The following is a 21,748-nucleotide window of genomic DNA, read 5'->3' on the forward strand; positions in this document are numbered from 1 at the left end:
AGCGCCCCCTAGAGGCAAGAATAGAGGGCATCCTGTTGTATAGTGCATCTTTAATTGAATGGAGAATTAGCGAAAGCCCTTGAAACGGCTAATGGTTTCGACACTTAGCCTAACCTTCACATGAGATTTGGGCTGATGGGATCATTGTGGAAGGAAGCGTGACGATTCTCCCTGAGGTAAACTTCACCCATAGACGACATTCTGCCAACCTCTAAAGCTCACTCTATTAGCCACTCATCTCTGTGAATGTCAATGGGATTTCACAGCATTTCCTCACCATGAAATTCATGACTTGTGTCTCTTGTCTTGTATTCTTGCTAACACCAAACTCCAAGTCTTCCTGACTTCAGAGTCTGGAAAGGCTCCTTGATGTAGAAGGCACGATGCGTCGATAATAAAGGGGGCTGTGCTTTTTTACTGATTTGGTTCTCCTCTGTGTCTTTCTCACTCAAATACCCACATGGACAACCACACACAGCCCCCGAGCGCACCCCCTTCCAATACAACTGTTGGATTTTCAGATCCAAACAACGTGAGATCCAATCAAAGCTCAGTTCCTGTCCAGACCAGTGTGTCACCGCTCTCCTACGCTGTGTACCACGCGAGTGGTGTCAGCCAGGCTGCTTTTCTTGCTGATGAAAATACTTATTCTTATATTGTCCAGCAGGGTATGCCCCATCTCTGACTCATTCTTTTATTGAAAGCGGGGACATACTGCCTTTCGTCAGAATGCAAGCATTATGTACATAATTTACACCTGGAACATGTATGACATTAGAATTTTTTATATATATTTTTTTTATATGATCAGGACGGTAATTATGAGGGGGGTACAACTTGATTGTGTGGTGATGAAGCAGTAGTATTCTGTCAATACAGTTATTTCCTTGACATTTCCTTCTGTTATTAGCAGGTCAGGCCTAGGGCTGTGACGGTCATGGAATTTTGGATGACTGTTATTGGTCAGCCAAATGACCGTGGTCACCGTTTATAATAGTTTATTGAAATTCTTAAGACACACATTTTCTCCTCTCCTCCGTTCCTGACTGCATGTGCTGCTGTTGCAGGGAGGGGGGCGTTGCCTAGAAGACTTGTTTGCTACAACACCTTGCTTGTTGTAAAGAGTCCACAAACTCAACCGCACACATGCCGGGCTGTCCGGTCTTCAGTCAGCTGTTCATTCCATAAAAATTGGTTAAACGGTCATGACGGTCTTCATCCATAATCGTTGGTTATACTATTATATGGTAATTGTGCCAACCCTAGTCAGGCCTCAAATCAGTTCTGTCAAGGGTGAGGTGAACAGTCTGGTCTTAATTGTTGCCAGCACAACAGGGCTGCAGACATTAGTAAGGCCAAACCAAATCTGTGGGGATGTTTTTATTCAATCAATGCTTTCACAGCAGTTGTCTACACATATGGTTGGTAGGTTAAACTTTAGCTGTAATATTGTGCAGCTCCGTATTTAGTCTTGTCAAGGTTACACCACAGATATCTTCTATTTCAAATAACTTTTGTAGGCTAAGGGGTAATGTGCAGTTATATACTGAATAAAAATATAAACGCAACATGTAAAGTGTTGGTCCCATGTTTCATGAGCTGAAATGTTCCATATGGCCAAAAAGCTTATTTCTCTAAAATGTTGTGCACAAATGTGTTTACATCCATGTTAGTAAGCATTTCTCCTTTGCCAAGATAATCCATCCACCTGACAGGTGTGGTATATCAAGAAGCTGATTAAACAGGTGCACCTTGTGCTGGGGACAATAAAATGGCACTCTAAAATGTGCAGTTTTGTCACACAACACAATGCCACAGATGTCTCAAGTTTTGAAGGAGTGTGCAATTGGCATGCTGACTGCAGGAATGTCCACCAGAGCTGTTGCCAGATAATTTTATGTTAATTTCTCTACCATAAGCTGCCTCTAACATTGTTTTAGAGAATTTGGCACTATGTCCAACCGGCCTCAACCGCAGACTACGTGTAACCACGCCAGCCCAGGACCTCCACATCCGACTTCTTCACCTACGGGATGGTCTGATGAAACTGTGGGTTTGAAACTGGGTTTGCATAACTGAAGAATGTCTGCACAAACTGTCAGAAATCATCTCGGGGAAGCTCATCTGCATGCTCGTCGTCCTCACCAAGGTCATGACCAGACTGCAGTTCGCCGTCGTAACCGACTTCAGTGGGCAAATGCTCACCTTCGATGGCCACTGGCACGCTGGAGAAGTGTGCTCTTCACGGATGAATCCCGGTTTCAACTGTACCGAGCAGATGGCAAATGGCGTGAATGGTGTCGTGTGGGTGAGCGGTTTGCTGTTGTGAACAGAGTGCCCCATGGTGGCGGAGGGGTTATGGTATGGGCAGGCATAAGCTACGGACAACGAACACAATTGCATTTTATCGATGGCAATTTGAATGCACAGAGATTCCGTGACTAGATCCTGAGGCCGGCCCATTGCTGTGCTATTCATCCGTGTTTGGAACTCAGGAAGAGTAGCTACTGCCTTGGCAGCATCTAATGGGGATCCCTAATAAATACAAATATGTCGCACTGCATGAGGTAAAAGGTGGTCACACCAGATACTGACTGGTTTTCTGATCCACGCCACTACTTTGTTTTTTAAGGTATCTGTGACCAACAGATGCATATCTGTATTCCCAGTCATGTGAAATCCAAAGATTAGGGCCTAATGAATTCATTTCAATTGACTGATTTCCTTTATATGAACTGTAACTGAGTAAAATCTTTGAAATTGTTGCATGTTCCGTTTTTTATTTTTGTTCTGTGTATAATTGGAGTGGACATGTCCCTAGACATGAGGAGGACTCGCTGTCCTTTGTAATGGTCCTCTGGTGTTCTTATCTCTGGATCAAATCCCAATGCACAGTCAGCTGGTGTTGAAGGAAACCAATATACATTTCCTGGCTAAACGGTGAACATGGGGAAGTCTGGACACCAAGGTTAAGTCTGCTCAGAAAATGACTAGAATTCAGTTGATTAAATGCGTTTAAAAAAAACTTTTGGCAAGATTGAAGCTAATGGGCAAAATTCCAAATCATTCACTGAATGAGACCTCCTTGAGTGATAAATGGACTCCAACCCTGTCGGAGACATCGTAATAAGAAAATCAGTAGGCCTAAGTAATGGTAGGATGCAGCTGTAATCGGTTCTACGCTTCAATTTCAAGTTGGAAATTAATGAAAAGAAAAATACAAATTCAGACGTGCAAACTCATTTAGAACAGTGTCCTGCATGGAGCAAAGTCTTTTGAAGACAGAAAAGACTAAGAGTGAGGAGAGTTGAAGAGGTTTTGCTGATCAGTATGTGTTAGGGGAAAATAGCACGCAGGGCTGGGTGAGGTTGCCACGGTGATACTGACATTCTGATGGAGAGAATCGAAGAGGGTGGGAAAGAATAGTCAGCAGATTTTTCCCAGAGTGAATGAGAGAGAGAGAATCGCCCAACCCTTACGAACCCATTTGATTCAGGATGACAAGTCATAAATTAGTTGCTTCGTTGTATCCTCTATTCTAGTTGGTTGTGGAGTCCAGCTCTGGGGAATCTCCAGTTGGACATGTCAGTGTGGGCTGCCGTGATTGGCTGGTGCAGCGCTGCAGTGAGAATGCAGGTTTCAGGAGCCTCTTCTATTTTACTGCATTATTCTGTCCGTCGATACTGAGCCAGCTAACCGGCACAATCCCACTGTAGCTCCTGCCTCAGTGTTAACTGCTCAGTAGATGATATGCAGCAGAGATGCAGCCAAGGTAGTATCGAACTAAAGTCAAGATATCAGTTGCAGGTGCATCATTCTTTAATCTTTAACAGAAGTTACATGATAGTGCTCTAAGAGTTTGTCCATGTAATCGTTTTGATAGGAACAAGGTTAGTCCTTCTGCATATTTGGCTGCATGAAAGCTACAACGAAATGATTTTTTGGGGTTTGGGCAGAGAAGAACTTACAGCAAGTGCGTTGATTGAAAGAAAGAAAAGTGCCACTAATATTGACTGAGACGTCTGAGGAAGGATGATGAAGGGATGAGCACGGCTGAGTGCACACAGGAAAAGGGGCTTCTGGAGCTGAAGCAGTGACACGGAAGAAACTTGAAGGACCCTCTTTTGCAGTCTACGGCTGTCCTCACCTGCCCTTGCCGTGCTTTCTCTTTCTACCGGCGCAGCACTCTTACCTCAGCTGACACCACCTTTCTAATTGTGCGTTGGCACCGGCTTTTCAGCACCCAGACAAGAGCATCGGTCTAGAGACGAGGATGCTGCAGAGTGTGTGGACTTCCCTATGCCAATGGTTTGTGGGAAGGACAGAGTGTGAGCCCGTGGGAACCCAGTCACCGGAGGAGAGCGAAGCAGAGGTTGCCGTCAGTGGAAAGACTGCCAAGAAAACTGGACTCGAGGGAGACGCTGACACATCTGCCAGGGATGACAAGGGCAGGAGTGATTGTGCACCTGTGAAGAAGACCACAGTGTTAATCATGGTGGTGCCCCCTGATGGCTTCCAACAGGTACCGCAGGGACGGAAGCAACCACTTTGTATGTGTTGAGGGGGTGGCAGGTAGAGGGATTGAACTGGCCATTAGCAGAACTAGCTGTCTCCCTTGCATGGTGGGTGAGCACATTGAAGTGAAAGTAATTAATCTAGTGAGCTTAATGTCACTAGGCCACCAGACACTGAAAAGTGAGGTTCAATTTGGAAAAGGGAATTTTTTTGTTGAGTATTTCAACAGTTTGTCGGCAAAACCCTAACATTCTGTGATGTTCTAGGACAGAATATAGAGATTGGTGATCTGACAAAAACTTTGCACATCTTCCAAAGTTTATGCTGTGTCCACAGGCTGACACTGGATTATAGTGCTACCGTTTCAGAGAGGGGAAGTTGCTGAGAGGTGTTACAGGTACTGCATGTCCATTTCACAGCAAAAATACCTTATTCCGGTGAACATGCCCAAACAACTTTAGAAGTCTTTAGAAATTGGCACGTGATTGTCCTCTGGGGTGCGATGAGCATTTGTTTAAGTGCTGTCCTCTTCAGGGTCACTTAAGGGTTACCATGTGCCGTGGTGGTAGTCAACTGTGCCGTGTACTTATTAGCCTTGTAGTATGTGACAAACATTGGCTCAAGGCATCAGGTGGGTTCAGAACATTGTGTCCAAAAAATCAATGCCATGATGAAAAAGGCTTCGAAAGTAGGTGTAATATATAGCTAGTTGCAGCTCTGTGTCCGGACGATCTGTCCAATGCCCGCTTTCAATTAGACTACACATTATGCAGATTGCAGAGTAAACGTGATAATATGATGTATGGCATCTGACTAATAATATATGCTAGGCTTTGGCATTAAACCAGGGTATTTGGAAATAGCCACGGGATGGTTTTTCAATACCGTCAAAATATTTATTTGAATATTTGTAGCTACTTTTTTAAGTAAATACCTGCAGTCAACTTGTGCAATACGTTAGGAGATAAAGCAGATTGCGTTCTTCATTTCACCTGTCACATTTTACATTGAAGCTTACCGTAGTTCCCCAGAACAGTTGAGCCAGTCACATGTTTGTAAATGTCACAACGGGAGAAAACGGGAGCTGGTGAGTCCAGCTGTGTATCTGGTTTAACATGCTAGTTAACTCAGTAAGTGGCTGAATTAATAAGGAGACGGGGCATCATATAGTGTTAGCCTTGTTTTGAGAAGTCAAAGCGCTTTGGATGAGTTATCTGTTCAGCTGCCACTGCTGCTATCTTGATTTCCTTGTGTCTTTTTCTCCACTCCGTTTCGGCCCCTCAGTCTGCTCCTGCCCCCTCTTCGAGCAGAGCAGGCTGGCCCGTTGCAGGGCTCTACAGTGCGACCATTTTACTCACATATGCGGCTAAATATTTTGCTGTGCGACCTAGAATTTTTATTTATGAGCACCAGTGAGCCTAGAAAAATGTATGATTCTAGCTTTATTAGCTGAAATATTTTTCATTGTGCTCCTAAATGTCTTTGTGTGCGCTTACATTTTTCAACTTAGGCGCACAGGTGCTCCTTGTAAAAAAAGGTCAGCGTAGAGCCCTGTGTTGCCCTAGCGACTCGACACAGTGTGTATGCATGCTGCTCCAGAGCCAGTGCTCTTCTTCCTACAGACAAGCATGCGTCAAAACTTTGTTCATTTGCACAATGTCTCGTTCACATTCGCTTGTAAATGTCCAAACTCTCCAAAAATGACATTCGGTAGCTACTACCTATACTTGTATAACTTTGAGCTGGATTGCCTGTCTTTGCAATTTAGTTTATTTTCGTTTTGCGCACGTTAGTAAATCTAGCTAGCAGCCTCTATGGAAATACGCTATGTGCAAGTTTTGTCAGCATTCTGGTAATAGACGCCCAATGGGCTGTTTTAGCAGGGGGTTTTGTGCCCCCTTGTGTACTAAGACAGTAATACCTTAAATCCTGTGATGAGAGAAGGACGATATGAAAATCTAGATACCGCCACCATTTAGACTACAAGTCCCCAATCCTTCCTAATAGGTTTACACATATTGGTTATGTAATTTTGCAGTGCTTGTCTATTGGACCGCCATGTGATGACTAGGATTAATACACTAGTCAAGCATGTTTGGTTTCTCACCTCTTAACGACAGGACATTTGGCCTGGCAAAGTTGCACTGCCATTTTTTACATGTGTGTCTTATGGAGTGAGTGTCGCACACACATCCCTCTCTCCATCCCCCCACACACATCCCTCTCTCCATCCCCCCACACACATCCCTCTCTCCATCCCCCCACACACATCCCTCTCTCCATCCCCCCACACACATCGTTCATGACACATGTACGTGTGTCACACATGTTACAGACTTTATCTCAGCTGTAACCTCCAACCTATAATTTAAACCTGTGATTTTCACCACTCACAACAATACATTAGGGCTGGGAATTGCCAGGAACATCACGATACAATATTATCATGATACTTAGGTGCCGATTACGATATGTATTGCGATTCTCACGGTTCTATATGTATTGCGATTCGATAGTGCGATTGTATTGCGATTCAATGCTCTCAATTGGCTCCCTATTTTTAAAAGAAGTTCGAGAACAAGCTTTGAATAAAACATTTTGGGGTGTTTTGGTGCAGGTACATCCAAGTAGCGCAAAAATAATATTGCGATATTGTCAATACAATATATTGTCAAAAATAATATCCTGATGTAACTGTAGCGATTTACTCCCCATCACTACGATACATACTGACTGACCGCATGTTTCTCTGCTCTAGAAAAGCGGTTTGACATTTGGACTGATTATCTGAGAACTTTTTAGACATGCCTAATGACAGAACTGTATTGGAGAGGGATTGCTGATATGCTGATAAAACTATATGTTTATGTCCATTAATTATAATCCACATAATAATTAACATTTCCTTTTGCGGCAGTATTGTTATTCCTGCTTTAGCAAACTGGCTCAAATTAAGATCCTACATCTGTAAGACTGCATTAACGAATGAGGGTAATGTCCCATACCTAGGGTCGTCACTAGTTGCCACAAAGTCATAAACCCTGCCTATTTCTACAATTGATCTTCTTAAAATGTGATTATAGACCTAACCTTAACCTTAACCACACTGCTAACCTTATGCCTAACCTTAAATTTAAGACCTAAAAGCTAATTTTTGTTTACATGGATTTTTACAATAGCCAACTTTGACTTTGTGGCTGTGGTAACTAGTGGTAGGGATGTCCCCAACAAACAAACAAATATTGGTTGACCGAAAGTCGTCTGTTCTTTCAACCAACCGATTGGTTGAAGTATTTTTCCATCTATAGACACATCCTATGTGTTTTTTAATAAAATAAACTATATGCATAGAGCTTGTCTGATGCTTTAAGCTTACTGTTTGACGAAATAAGACACAAATGACTCGAGGGCGCCATTGATCAAGATAACCAGAAGAAAAAAACCTTAACCTGACGCAACCATTCTCCTCCCGCTCCTGCTGGCTTTCACAGATTCAGCCGTTACTCTCCTGAAGTTGCCGGTAATAAGTTACACGAGGAGTCGGCAACCTTTCTCATGTGGAATGCGGATTTATCTTACCGATCTGCGTGCCAGTTATGGTTTTCATATGCATATTTTCCTGGACCAGTTTCATTTAATTTATAATAACGTCTCAATCTCAATCATTGTCATGTGGTTAATCAACATTCTATCCAAATCTAAATTAAAATGATACAAACCTAAACAGTAACTTCTATTGCCATTGCCAACTATGTAAAAATAGCCTACATAAAGCCAACAAATAAAAACATTGCACCCTGCAGGTAGAAAACATCCTGAAAAAATAAAATAATCCTATAAATCACATTGGCTTCGCATGGCCTGTCTGCAATGAACTTGAATATTGTATCAACTATTAACTTGGGTCTGGCCTGAAGCTTGCACTAGCAAACTTGTATAAAATATTCTAGGCCCTCAGTTTCCCACGCCAGTGAGCTCGGGACAGACACAGCTGTAGCTATTTGCGCAAGGGATAGGAAGCAGTGCATGACTTGGGCAGGAGCTCACCAGAGCTGAATATCGACACCTCAAATGTTCTACTACTTGAGCTCCTGTTTCTCTTATAGAATATTAGCTCAAAAGTATTATGGAGATCCTGCACCTAAATATAAACAGTACCAGCACCAAAAATGAGTACCGGAACCTATTTCAGTCCATGTCAAGCATTGATAAGATGTAGTCAGGTAGGCCTATTTTATGACGTTTCCACTGGATCAGAGCATGACATTTTTGAATTAGTATTCCTTTAACTTTATATCAAGTGAATCACATTTGTGTTACTGTAAATACACTGAACAAAAATATAAACGCAACATGTAAAGTGTTGGTCCCATGTTTCATGAGCTGAAATAAGAGGCCAGAAATTTTCCATACGCACAAAAAGCTTATTTCGCGCAAGTTTTGTGCACAAATTTGTTTACATCCCTGTTAGTGAACATTTCTCCTGACAGGTGTGGCATATCAAGAAGCTGAATAAACAGCATGATCATTACACAGGTGCACCTTGTGCTGGGGGACAATAAACGGTCACTCTAAAATGTGCAGTTTTGTCACACAACACAATGCCACAGATGTCTCAAGTTTTGATGGGGTGTGCAATTGGCATGTGGACTGCAGGAATGTCCACCAGAACTGTTGCCAGACAATTGAATGTTCATTTCTTTACCATAAGCCGCCTCCAACTAGGGCTGGGCGGTATACTGTATTTGACTAAATACTGGTATTGATGCACGGACCGGTTTGAGTTTTTACTTTACCTTCTATAACGGAATGTTTGGTTTGTTAAATGTGATACTCCGTGTGTAACGCCCATTTTTATAGTTTACTTTGCTAGTTTGTTTTTTCTTAGCAAGTTGAGCCTATATCTTGTTAGCCGCTAATGCTAATCGCTAGTTAGCTGGCTTACTAGCTAGCTAATAAATGTACAGAGTCAGAGCAAACTTTATTAGCTATACAGCCAGATAATACCATTGATGGTGTATACCTAAATCAGTATGTTGTTTGTGCAATGGTATCTTCTAAATCAAAAGAAATACACGAAGCATGAATGATAGCTACATGAAGTAGCTAAGAGAGAACATTCAATGTAGCCAAAGATTATAGGGTCCCCTAAGAAACACTTACCCTGTCACAATAACTCCTCCCTGGCATTTTCATTTGTTGTCATGTCAAACAACACTATTCAAAGCGGCCACTATATAGTCTAACTATAGAATTAGAATAATCATTCTATTTCCGTGATTCCAACAGTTCACCCAAGTGTTTTGCTGTAAATCGCAAGTCAAATCGCAATTGCAACATTTGGTTAAAAGAAATACGGCCTAGATTGTTTGCCCATATCGTACAGCCCTACGTAGCAGTGTAAAAATGATCTCAAATGAGTGCAGAAATTGAAAATAATAAATGATTTTTGGTTGAATTGAACAGTATAAAACAATCAGAATGGAGAAAGACCCATTGAAATCACTTAGAATTTATGTGTTGCCACCCAAGGGTCACGCACTACTCATAAAACTAATTTAGAACGTATTATTCCAAAACATAAAATACTGGCATACCGTCATTTTTGTTTAAATACAGCGATTATTGTGTTTTGGCCATATCGCCCAGCCCTACCTCCAACGTCGTTTTAGAGAATTTGGCAGTACGTCCAACCGCAAACCACGTGTAACCATGCCAGCCGAGGACCACCACATCTGGCTTCTTCACCTGCGGGATCGTCTGAGACCAGCCACCCGGACAGCTGATGAAACTGTGGGTTTGCACAACCGAATAATTTCCTCACAAACTGTCAGAAACCGTCTCAGGGAAGCTCATCTGCGTGTTCATCGTCCTCACCAGCTTCTTGACCTGACTGCAGTTCGGCGTCGTAACCGACTTCAGTGGGAAAATGCTCACCTCCGATGGCCACTGGCACGCTGGAGAAGTGTGCTCTTCATGGATGAATCCCAGATTTCAACTGTGGCAGACGGTGTGTATGGTGTTGTGTGTGTGTGTGTGTGTGTGTGAGAGAGTAGTTTGCTGATGTCAATGTTGTGAACAGAGTGCCACATGGTGGGGTTATGGTATGGGCAGGTATAAGCTATGGACAACAAACCCAATTGCATTTTATCGATGGCAATTTGAATGCACAGAGATACCGTGACGAGATCCTGAGGCCCATTGTCGTGCCATTCATCTGCCGCCATCCCCTCCTGTTTCAGAATGATAATGCACTGCCCCATGTTGCAAGGATCTGTACACAAAGTTTGTGGAAGCTGAAAATGTCCCAGTTCTTCATTGGCCTGCATACTCATTAGACATATCACCCATTTGAGCATGCTTGGGATGCTCTGGATCGACGTGTACAACACCGTGTTCCAGTTCCCGCCAATATCCAGCAGCTTCGCACAGCCATTGAAGAGGAGTGGGACAACATTCCACAGGCCACAATCAACAGCCTAATCAACTCTATGCGAAAGAGATCTGTTCCGCTGCATGAGGTAAATGGTGATCACACCAGATACTGACTGGTTTTCTGATCCACGCACCAATTTTTTTGAAGGTATCTGTGACCAACAGATGCATATCTGTATTCCCAGTCATGTGAAATCCATAGATTAGGGATTTAATAACTAAGCAGAGTAAAAGGGACTGAAATGTTTTACCTTATAAATCATTGACAGCTTAATGGCCCAGCTTAAAGTCATGACATTGACCAGACTGTTCAGATGTTTGTTTGTAAATGCCTATAGTAGATTATAGCCTAACTCTAAAGGGGTGACTAGGTTTAGTGGATATTACTATGTTTTAGGATCTAAAGATCTAGCAGCATCTAAACTCTGTACAGGTATTCTCCTTGCATGCACGTGTAACAGCTCCTGGATGTGCATACGTTATCTTGAACCATGGATTTGACCTTCAATTTGACCTCACAACACACACACACTCACCCTTTACCAAGACGCCTTTCGTCAGCGGCCATTCCTCCTTCACCCTTGGACCCCAGCCGAGTGACTCACCCAGAAATAGCTGGCCAGGTGAAATGGGAAGACCGAGAGCTAGATACCTGGCTTCAGCCAAGAGTTGCTTGGCTGAAAATGCCCCCCTGTGCCCCGCACACCCCCTCAGTGGGATAGCTTTACAGGTGATTCCTCTAGCAGGCAGTGGACAAGTGCGTGGGTGCTACAGGCTTGCTGCTGTCAGGCATCCTGCTGTCTCTGGGACTCTCCATTCTCCTATGCCTGTAATTGAATCACTCCTAACTCTCACCACCTCTATCGTTGACAGGACACTTTATTGGAGCAGACTGTTATGTCAATGGTGTTCTCCATTACTGACACACAATACTGTCTGGGATGGAGGTAACCTCTCATTAGTCCTAATTCTACGGGTACATGGCATGTTCTTTCTTCAGAATGGGAAGTTTCATGCTGCTATTTACTTGAGTTTTCTACTTAAAGGGCCCATTTGTAAGCCTACCTGTATACATTTCAAGAGTAAGCTACTAAATTCAAATAGGCTAAACTTAATAAATCCACCAATCTCATCCCTCGGGCGGCAGGTAGCCTAGTGATTAAGAGCATTGGGCCAGTAACCAAAAGGTTGCTGGTTGAAATTCCAGAGCCGACTAGGTGAAAACTCTGTCGATGCGCCCTTGAGCAAGGCACTTAACCCTAATTGCTCCTGTAAGTCGCTCTGGATAAGGGCGTCTGCTAAATGACTAAATGTCAAACGTAATCCCTCTTGACTACACTTTGGGTTAGACTTTGTGCTTCTGCTACAGTGGGGAGAACAAGTATTTGATACACTGCCGATTTTGCAGGTTTTCCTACTTACAAAGCATGTAGAGGTCTGTAATTTTTATCATAGGTACACTTCAACTGTGAGAGACGGAATCTAAAATCCAGAAAATCACATTGTATGATTTTTAAGTAATTAATTTGCATTTTATTGCATGACATAAGTATTTGATACATCAGAAAAGCAGAACTTAATATTTGGTACAGAAACCTTTGTTTGCAATTACAGAGATAATACGTTTCCTGTAGGTCTTGACCAGGTTTGCACACACTGCAGCAGGGATTTTGGCCCACTCCTCCATACAGACCTTCTCCAGATCCTTCAGGTTTCGGGGCTGTCGCTGGGCAATACGGACTTTCAGCTCCCTCCAAAGATGTTCTATTGGGTTCAGGTCTGGAGACTGGCTAGGCCACTCCAGGACCTTCAGATGCTTCTTACGGAGCCACTCCTTAGTTGCCCTGGCTGTGTGTTTCGGGTCGTTGTCATGCAGGAAGACCCAGCCACGACCCATCTTCAATGCTCTTACTGAGGGAAGGAGGTTGTTGGCCAAGATCTCGCGATACATGGCCCCATCCATCCTCCCCTCAATACGGTGCAGTCGTCCTGTCCCCTTTGCAGAAAAGCATCCCCAAAGAATGATGTTTCCACCTCCATGCTTCACGGTTGGGATGGTGTTCTTGGGGTTGTACTCATCCTTCTTCTTCCTCCAAACACGGAGAGTGGAGTTTAGACCAAAAAGACCACATGACCTTCTCCCATTCCTCCTCTGGATCATCCAGATGGTCATTGGCAAACTTCAGACGGGCCTGGACATGCGCTGGCTTGAGCAGGGGAACCTTGCGTGCGCTGCAGGATTTTAATCCATGATGGCGTAGTGTGTTACTAATGGTTTTCTTTGAGACTGTGGCCCAGCTCTCTTCAGGTCATTGACCAGGTCCTGCCATGCAGTTCTGGGCTGATCCCTCCCCTTCCTCATGATCATTGATGCCCCATGAGGTCAGATCTTGCATGGAGCCCCAGACCGAGGGTGATTGACCGTCATCTTGAACTTCTTCCATTTTCTAATAATTGCGCCAACAGTTGTTGCCTTCTCACCAAGCTGCTTGCCTATTGTCCTGTAGCCCATCCCAGCCTTGTGCAGGTCTACAATTTTATCCCTGATGTCCTTACACAGCTCTCTGGTCTTGGCCATTGTGGAGAGGTTGGAGTCTGTTTGATTGAGTGTGTGGACAGGTGTCTTTTATACAGGTAACGAGTTCAAACAGGTGCAGTTAATACAGGTAATGAGTGGAGAACAGGAGGGCTTCTTACAGACTAACAGGTCTGTGAGAGCCGGAATTCTTACTGGTTGGTAGATGATCAAATACTTATGTCATGCAATAAAATGCAAATTAATTACTTCAAAATCATACAATGTGATTTTCTGGATTTTTGTTTTAGATTCCGTCTCTCACAGTTGAAGTGTACCTATGATAAAAATTACAGACCTCTACATGCTTTGTAAGTAGGAAAACCTGCAAAATCGGCAGTGTATCAAATACTTGTTCTCCCCACTGCAGTTCTCCTTGGGTTAGTGGTAGCGTAATAGCGTAGTGGTAGCGTATTAGCTGTGATGGTCTACTACTGCAGTCAGTCTCATAAAAGATGTCATCAATGCTAATGGTGTGGTAGTGTGTTGCCAAAGTTCCTGAGCACATCAGACGGCCTCAACCAGTGGGCCATTTTCATATCTAACAAGATGGCTAATATCCACTGTATTAGCCATCTTGTTAGGAAGATGTTAGACAGACGTTTCAAAGTTGCCCCACAAGTACAAGTACACTGCAGTGAAACACAGATTTTGTGCATGACCTTGTACTGTAGGAGATGGTCATCAACGTCAAACATCGGCTAGCTTAAATATCATGGGTTGGGTAACACTTCTCTGTAAGCGTATAGCGCATAGAATTAAAAAGGTATTGTCGGATATTATTCATTCTAATCAGACAGGTTTTTTACATGGAAGATACATTGGAGATAATATAAGGCAAGTATTGGAAACAATAGAACACTATAGAAAATATGGGAAACCAGGCCTGCTATTCATAGCAGACTTCGAAAAGGCATTTGATAAAGTACGACTGGGGTTTATATATAAATGCCTGGAGCATTTCAATTTTGGAGAATCTCTTATAAAATGGGTCAAAATCATGTATAGTAACCCTAGGTGTAAAATAGTAAATAATGGCTATTTCTCAGAAAGTTTTAAACTGTCAAGAGGAGTGAAACAAGGTTGTCCACTATCGGCATATCTATTTATTGTGGCCATCGAGATGTTAGCTATTAAAATCAGATCCAATAATAATATCAGAGGATTAGAAATCCAGGGCTTAAAAACAAAGGTGTCATTGTACGCTGATGATTCATGTTTTCTTTTAAATCCACAACTAGAATCCCTCCACAGCCTCATAGAGGATCTAGATACATTTTCTAACCTCTCTGGATTACAACCAAATTATGACAAATGTACTATATTACGTATTGGATCACAAAAAAATAAAAATTTTACATTACCATGTAGTTTACCAATAAAATGGTCTGATGGTGATGTGGATATACTCGGAATACATATCCCAAAGGAAATAAATGATCTCACTTCAATACATTTTAATAGAAAGTTAGCAAAAATAGCTAAGATCTTACTACCATGGAAAGGAAAATACCTGTCAATTTGTGTAAAAATCACCCTGATTAACTCTTTAGTATTATCCCAGTTTACATATTTGCTTATGGTCTTGCCTACGCCTAGCGAACAGTTTTTTTAATTATATGAGAAAAAAAGATTCCATTTTATTTGGAACGGCAAGCCAGACTAAATTAAAAGGCCCTATTTGTATAATGAATATGAATTCGGAGGACAGAAATTATTAAATATTAAAGCATTAGACCTATCACTAAAAGCTTCAGTCATACAAAAGTTATACTTAAATCCGAACTGGTTCTCAAGCAAATTAGTAAGATTCTCACCCAATGTTCAAGAAAGGCCTTTTTCCCTTTATTCAGATTACAACAACTCATTTTCAGTTATTTGAAAAGAAAATAATCTCCCAAATATCACTATTTCTAAAACAAGCCATAGAAAGTTGGTTGCAATTTCAATTTAATCCTCCAGAAACGACAGAACAAATAATGCAACAAATATTGTGGTTAAATTCAAATATACTAAATTACAAAAAACCTTTATACCTTTTTTAAACATTCTGTCAAAAAATAATCTTTGTAAATGATATCATCGGTAGGACTGGTGGAGTTATATCGCACATGCAGCTAACAAAAACATATGGAAATGTCTGCTCTACCCAAAATTACAACCAAATAATTGCAGCCTTACCGCAAAAGTGGAAGAGGAAAGTGGGAGGGGGAGAAAGTAAGGAACTTGTCTGTCGGCCTTGCATTAAAGAACATAATTGGTTAAGGAAAACTGTGATAAATAAAAAAGTATCAGTTTCACTTAAGGACCAAAGGATTGACAGCCGTCCCATATAGATTGCAAAATAGTTGGGAAGAGATTTTTGACGTACCGATCCCATGGCATAGTGTTTATGAACTGACACGCAAAACGACACCGGATTAAAAAATTAGAATCTTTCAATTTCAATTATTATATAAAATTCTTGCTACCAATATAATGTTATTTATATGGGGGATACAATCTTCCCAGCTCTGCAGATTTTGCTGTGAAGAGACAGAATCATTAGATCATTTGTTTTGGTACTGTCCATTTGTAGCTTGTTTTTGGACACAGGTCCAGGAATGGCTAAAGGATTGCAATATTTACCTGGAGCTAACCTTGCAGATAGCATTACTGGGTGATCTGAAAAGTCATAGTCAATCGATCAATAATATAATAATACTTTTAGCAAAAATGTTTATTTTTAATTCACAATCTGTAGAAGCAATGAGAATAGAAAGGTTCAGAACTTTTGTAAAACATCACAGTACGGTTGAAATATATATGGCAAAAATAAATCCTATATGGATGGTGTTAAGAGATAGATGGGAGGTATTGAATGGAGTTGGAGGGGACTAATAACAAATAACAACAAATAATAACAAGATAACTAATAATGTAAGCATACTGTGTCCATAATAAGTATATAGGTTGTATGTTGGGAGCTTTTGGGAAAGAGCACAGTTAGAAAGATATGGCATATAGAAGCAAACCGGATGGACATCATGAAAATGATCGGAGAGGTTGAGAGTAGAAGAAGTTCAGGAGCAAAAAAAAACAACAACAAATAAAATAGAATTATTGTCAAATTGACTGTGTCCATAAGGTGTAGATAGTAAGAATAGGCTGGAAGTAGAGGCCTGGGCATTGTTGTTCACTAATTTACCCCAAGTAGGGAAAGGATGGCGGGGTTGAAAAGTAATAAAGGGGAGTATATATATATATATATATATATATATATATATATATATATATATATATATATATACATGGGGGATTGGAAGTGATGCAGACAATTACATTGATAGAAGTTACAATCTATCTGCAATATTGAGCTGATCTACCCCCCCAAAAAAAAAAAAAAAAAAAAACACTTCTCTGTAATACCCCAGTTAAAGGTGTTGATCAACAGTTACCCACAGTTTGGGTCCCAAGATCTGACTCCTTGTAATGCTGATGATCTCATGATTTCCTCTGTATAAGAAAGAGGAAGATTAATATTATTGCCACAAATGGTGACGTTCCAGCACGGTAGGATATGGCTTGTGTATTTAAGCCATTGTAATTAATTACAAATAAGAAGCATTTTGACTGAAAGAAAGAGGGGCTTTAAAAGGTTTTCTGGAAAGTTCACCTCTGGTTCCTTCGTTTCATTCAAGTGCACAAGTAATTTTTTTCATGAAGGGGCCATTTGTTGGGGGCTGAAAGGGGGGGTGGGCTCCTTCTTCGGAATGCTGTCTTGATTAGTGCTCTTGAAATATTGACAGCCTGTGGTGTAAAGATAGTAAGAGGGTGGGATGTTGTGGCATCCAATAAGATTGCTCCTTGGTCCTACCGGCCTCTGTGTGGGAGGGACCTTTTTGAGTCCTTTTATCCCGTATGTGTCTTCTGCCTAACAGCATTTTAGCTTTGCACTACAGAGCGGGCAGACTCATTTTTCTATATAACTTATTTATTTATTTGTATTTTACACTTACCTAAGAGAAACATGCTGTGCGTGTGCCTGTACGTGCCCTTTCCAAACTCAGAACAGACTGAATTTGAGTATTTTGAATCGAATGGACTACCAGCTGAACTCAAGTCTCTCTTCAAATTGAGCTTATTTCTTCCATCTCAGGAATTTTCTACATATCGAAACTGGCGGAAGGTATATGTGCTGTTTTTAAATCTGGAATCTTTTTATAACTGTATAATTCTGTTTTTATGATCATAGCTATAGCACTTGTATGCATTCCGGTTTGCATTTTGCTATTTCATTCAGCGCTTTCATTCAGCGCTTTCATTCATATGGCAACACTGGCAGACAGCCCGACAGCTGTCGAATGCGCCTTTTGAATGATTGTGTGGGTGGCCAGTCTGTAGACAGGCTCTCTGCCTCTGAGTAATAACTTAGAAATTATTGTAAATTCATACAAATTTTAATTAACTCTTTCTTGTTATATATCATCTGACATTCTGCTGAACATTTGTCAGCAATGCATTGTCCTTTGAACCCCCTCTTTTATTGTGCTTCATGCACTGTCCTTATTTGGTAATTTGGTCTTTCATAGGGGTCAAATATGGCCTTAATGATTTATTCCAACAAAGTATTTTTAATAACCATGAGTTTGTCATTAATTCATGTTCTTTCCAACTCTATCCAGTGGCTATGTAGTCAGACTTCATTTAGCCTCTGCCACAGGCTTTGACCTCACCTTCTGTATGTGAGTGAAGCCTGGGAGCCGATGCTAGACTACTCTTGACTCTGAGTCTAAACTGGTTCTTTAGATTATTAATTTAATCAAGGTTAGGTCAGTGGTTTGGCAGCTATCCTTCAAAGAGGGCTCAGACTCTTCCTGTGGAACAAAGTGTCTAGAAAATCTAAGAAGAAACTGGATTAGTGACGTCAAAAATTATTAGAATGTAGGCTAGTGCATTGGTTGATATTTGCTTGTTGTCAAAATAACTTAAATGTATTCTGAGGGATGTGTAAGAAAATGGCGCAATAGTTCATAACAGACTGGACTTTGAACTCATTTCTGTTATCGCCCAAAAATTCTGTACTTCCTCAATAATTTGACTATTATCTGGAAAACCCACTATTTTATAAACAAACTGGTGAGCATCTGTCCAGTTTTACCCTCAACTGCCTAAGCTTTTGTAAATTGCTCCCGGTCTGTTTTTAGGCTTCGGCTTGCAGAAATAGCCAACTAGTGCACATGGTTGAGTTTATCTGATGTTCAGTCAAAGGTGTCTCCTTCTTTTCGAGGGCAAACAAACCATTGTTAAAAGGATTGCTCATGGTCATCCGTCTGAGTTAGCGAACACCCATATTAGCTTAGTTTCCTGGGTCCACTGACCGACCCTGGTTATTTGAATTTTTTTATTTGCCCTCTCCTATTCTCAAAGTATCTCTATATACAGTGGGGGGAAAAAGTATTTAGTCAGCCACCAATTGTGCAAGTTCTCCCACTTAAAAAGATGAGAGAGGCCTGTAATTTTCATCATAGGTACACGTCAACTATGACAGACAAATTGAGAAAAAAATCCTGAAAATCACATTGTAGGATTTTTAATGAATTTATTTGCAAATTATGGTGGAAAATAAGTATTTGGTCACCTACAAACAAGCAAGATTTCTGGCTCTCACAGACCTGTAACTTCTTATTTAAGAGGCTCCTATGTCCTCCACTTGTTACCTGTATTAATGGCACCTGTTTGAACTTGTTATCAGTATAAAAGACACCTGTCCACAACCTCAAACAGTCACACTCCAAACTCCACTATGGCCAAGACCAAAGAGCTGTCAAAGGACACCAGAAACAAAATTGTAGACCTGCACCAGGCTGGGAAGACTGAATCTGCAATAGGTAAGCAGCTTGGTTTGAAGAAATCAACTGTGGGAGCAATTATTAGGAAATGGAAGACATACAAGACCACTGATAATCTCCCTCGATCTGGGGCTCCACGCAAGATCTCACCCCGTGGGGTCAAAATGATCACAAGAACGGTGAGCAAAAATCCCAGAACCACACAGGGGGACCTAGTGAATGACCTGCAGAGAGCTGGGACCAAAGTAACAAAGCCTACCATCAGTAACACACTACGCTGCCAGGGACTCAAATCCTGCAGTGCCAGACGTGTCCCCCTGCTTAAGCCAGTACATGTCCAGGCCCGTCTGAAGTTTGCTAGAGTAAATTTGGATGATCCAGAAGAGGATTGGGAGAATGTCATATGGTCAGATGAAACCAAAATAGAACTTTTTGGTAAAAACTCAACTCGTCGTGTTTGGAGGACAAAGAATGCTGAGTTGCATCCAATGAACACCATACCTACTGTGAAGCATGGGGGTGGAAACATCATGCTTTGTGGCTGTTTTTCTGCAAAGGGACCAGGACGACTGATCCGTGTAAAGGAAAGAATGAATGGGGCCATGTATCGTGAGATTTTGAGTGAAAACCTCCTTCCATCAGCAAGGGCATTGAAGATGAAACGTGGCTGGGTCTTTCAGCATGACAATGATCCCAAACACACCGCCCGAGCAACGAAGGAGTGGCTTTGTAAGAAGCATTTCAAGGTCCTGGAGTAGCCTAGCCAGTCTCCAGATCTCAACCCCATAGAAAATCTTTGGAGGGAGTTGAAAGTCTGTGTTGCCCAGCGACAGCCCCAAAACATCACTGCTCTAGAGGAGATCTGCATGGAGGAATGGGCCAAAATACCAGCAACAGTGTGTGAAAACCTTGTGAAGACTTACAGAAAACGTTTGACCTGTGTCATTGCCAACAAAGGGTATATAACAAAGTATTGAGAAACTTTTGTTATTGACCAAATACTTATTTTCCACCATAATTTGCAAATAAATTCATAAAAAATCCTACAATGTGATTTTCTGGATATTTTTTTCTCATTTTGTCTGTCATAGTTGACGTGTACCTATGATGAAAATTACAGGCCTCTCTCATCTTTTTAAGTGGGAGAACTTGCACAATTGGTGGCTGACTAAATACTTTTTTTCCCCACTGTAATATTATACTCAAATTGCTGTCACCTGATTTAGTTTATGGCAGTCAACTTCCACTTGGCACTATAATCCACTCTTTCCCACCTTTTTGCTGCCAACAACAGACTGTTCAATATGGTATAAAACCGTATGCTCTAAAAATACTGTCTGGTCCAAAATTATTGGCACCCTTAATAAAGATGAGCAAGAAATACTGTGTCAAATAAATAATACAAATACTGAGCTATATTGTATGCTCAAAATATATTTTGCTTAACAAGTAAGGTTTGTTATGTTTTTTAAGATGGGAGTCAAAATTATTGGCACCCCTGTTTTCAATACCTCACCTTGCGAGGATAACGGCACTGAGCCTTTTTCTAAAATGTTTTATGAGATTGGAGAACACATTGGGAGGGATCTTACACCATTCTTCCATAAAGAATCTTTCCAGATCCTTGATATCCTTCGTCTACATTTATGGACTGCCCTCTTCAATTCAAACCACAGGTTTTCAATGGGGTTCAAGTCAAGAGACTGAGATGGCCATTGCAAAATGTTGATTTTTGTGGTCAATTAAGCTTATTTTTGTGGATTTTGATTGGTGCTTGGGGTTATTGTCTTGCTGGAAGATCCACTATTTTGCACTATATTCACTGGTCCTGGGGCCCTTGTTAAGGTCAACGGCATCATGAACATTACCCAGGACATTTTAGCCAAAAACCTGGTTGCCTCTGCCAGGAGGCTTAAACTTGGCAGCAAATTGATCTTCCAGCATGATCTTCCCCAAGCACACATCAAAATCCATAAAGAAATGCTTAATTGACCACAAATTTAATTAAGCAGGATCGAGTTTGGGAAACCCTGGTCGAAGATCCTTCCAAACGTGTTTTCCAATCTCATAAAACATTTTAGAAAAAGGCTCAGTGCCGTTATAAAAGGTGAGGTATTGATGACATCCCATATGGATGTCGATTAAGGCAGCCCCCCGCACCTGTCTAATTCAGAGGGCAAGTATTTGGGTAGTCTACTCTATAAACCTGATGTAATAGGCGTTTAGGTTAACATAAGGAGTTACACTCAGTTAACGAAGGGTTATTCTTTCACCTAACACGTCCCCCAAAGGTCAGTAGTTCAGATATTGCTGGAAACTCTCAGAACCGTACACACACACCCCTACAGTCATGTTTATGCACACAAGCACGCGCACACCCCTGTGAGTCAGT

General features: G+C 41.5%; 1 protein-coding gene across 2 annotated transcripts in view; it reads left to right on the forward strand.

Moving 5' to 3' along the window:
• The window catches only part of slc25a25b (solute carrier family 25 member 25b), a gene marked incomplete at its 5' end in the record, with an annotated part of 63,381 nt that overhangs the window by 14,526 nt on the left and 27,107 nt on the right, over positions 1-21,748 (forward strand). The window contains one exon of one of the 2 annotated variants that reach the window (XM_084159918.1): positions 17,535-17,693. The exons of the other annotated variant lie outside the window; for it this stretch is intronic. Within the exon in view, the coding sequence (XP_084016044.1) occupies positions 17,535-17,693 (159 nt within the window). Of the gene's footprint in view, positions 1-17,534; positions 17,694-21,748 lie in introns of those variants that run through there. 2 annotated transcript variants of the gene reach the window in all.

This window comes from Coregonus lavaretus (assembly GCF_964263955.1).
Source record: "Coregonus lavaretus genome assembly, chromosome: 4".
Classification (NCBI taxonomy): Eukaryota; Metazoa; Chordata; class Actinopteri; order Salmoniformes; family Salmonidae; genus Coregonus; species Coregonus lavaretus.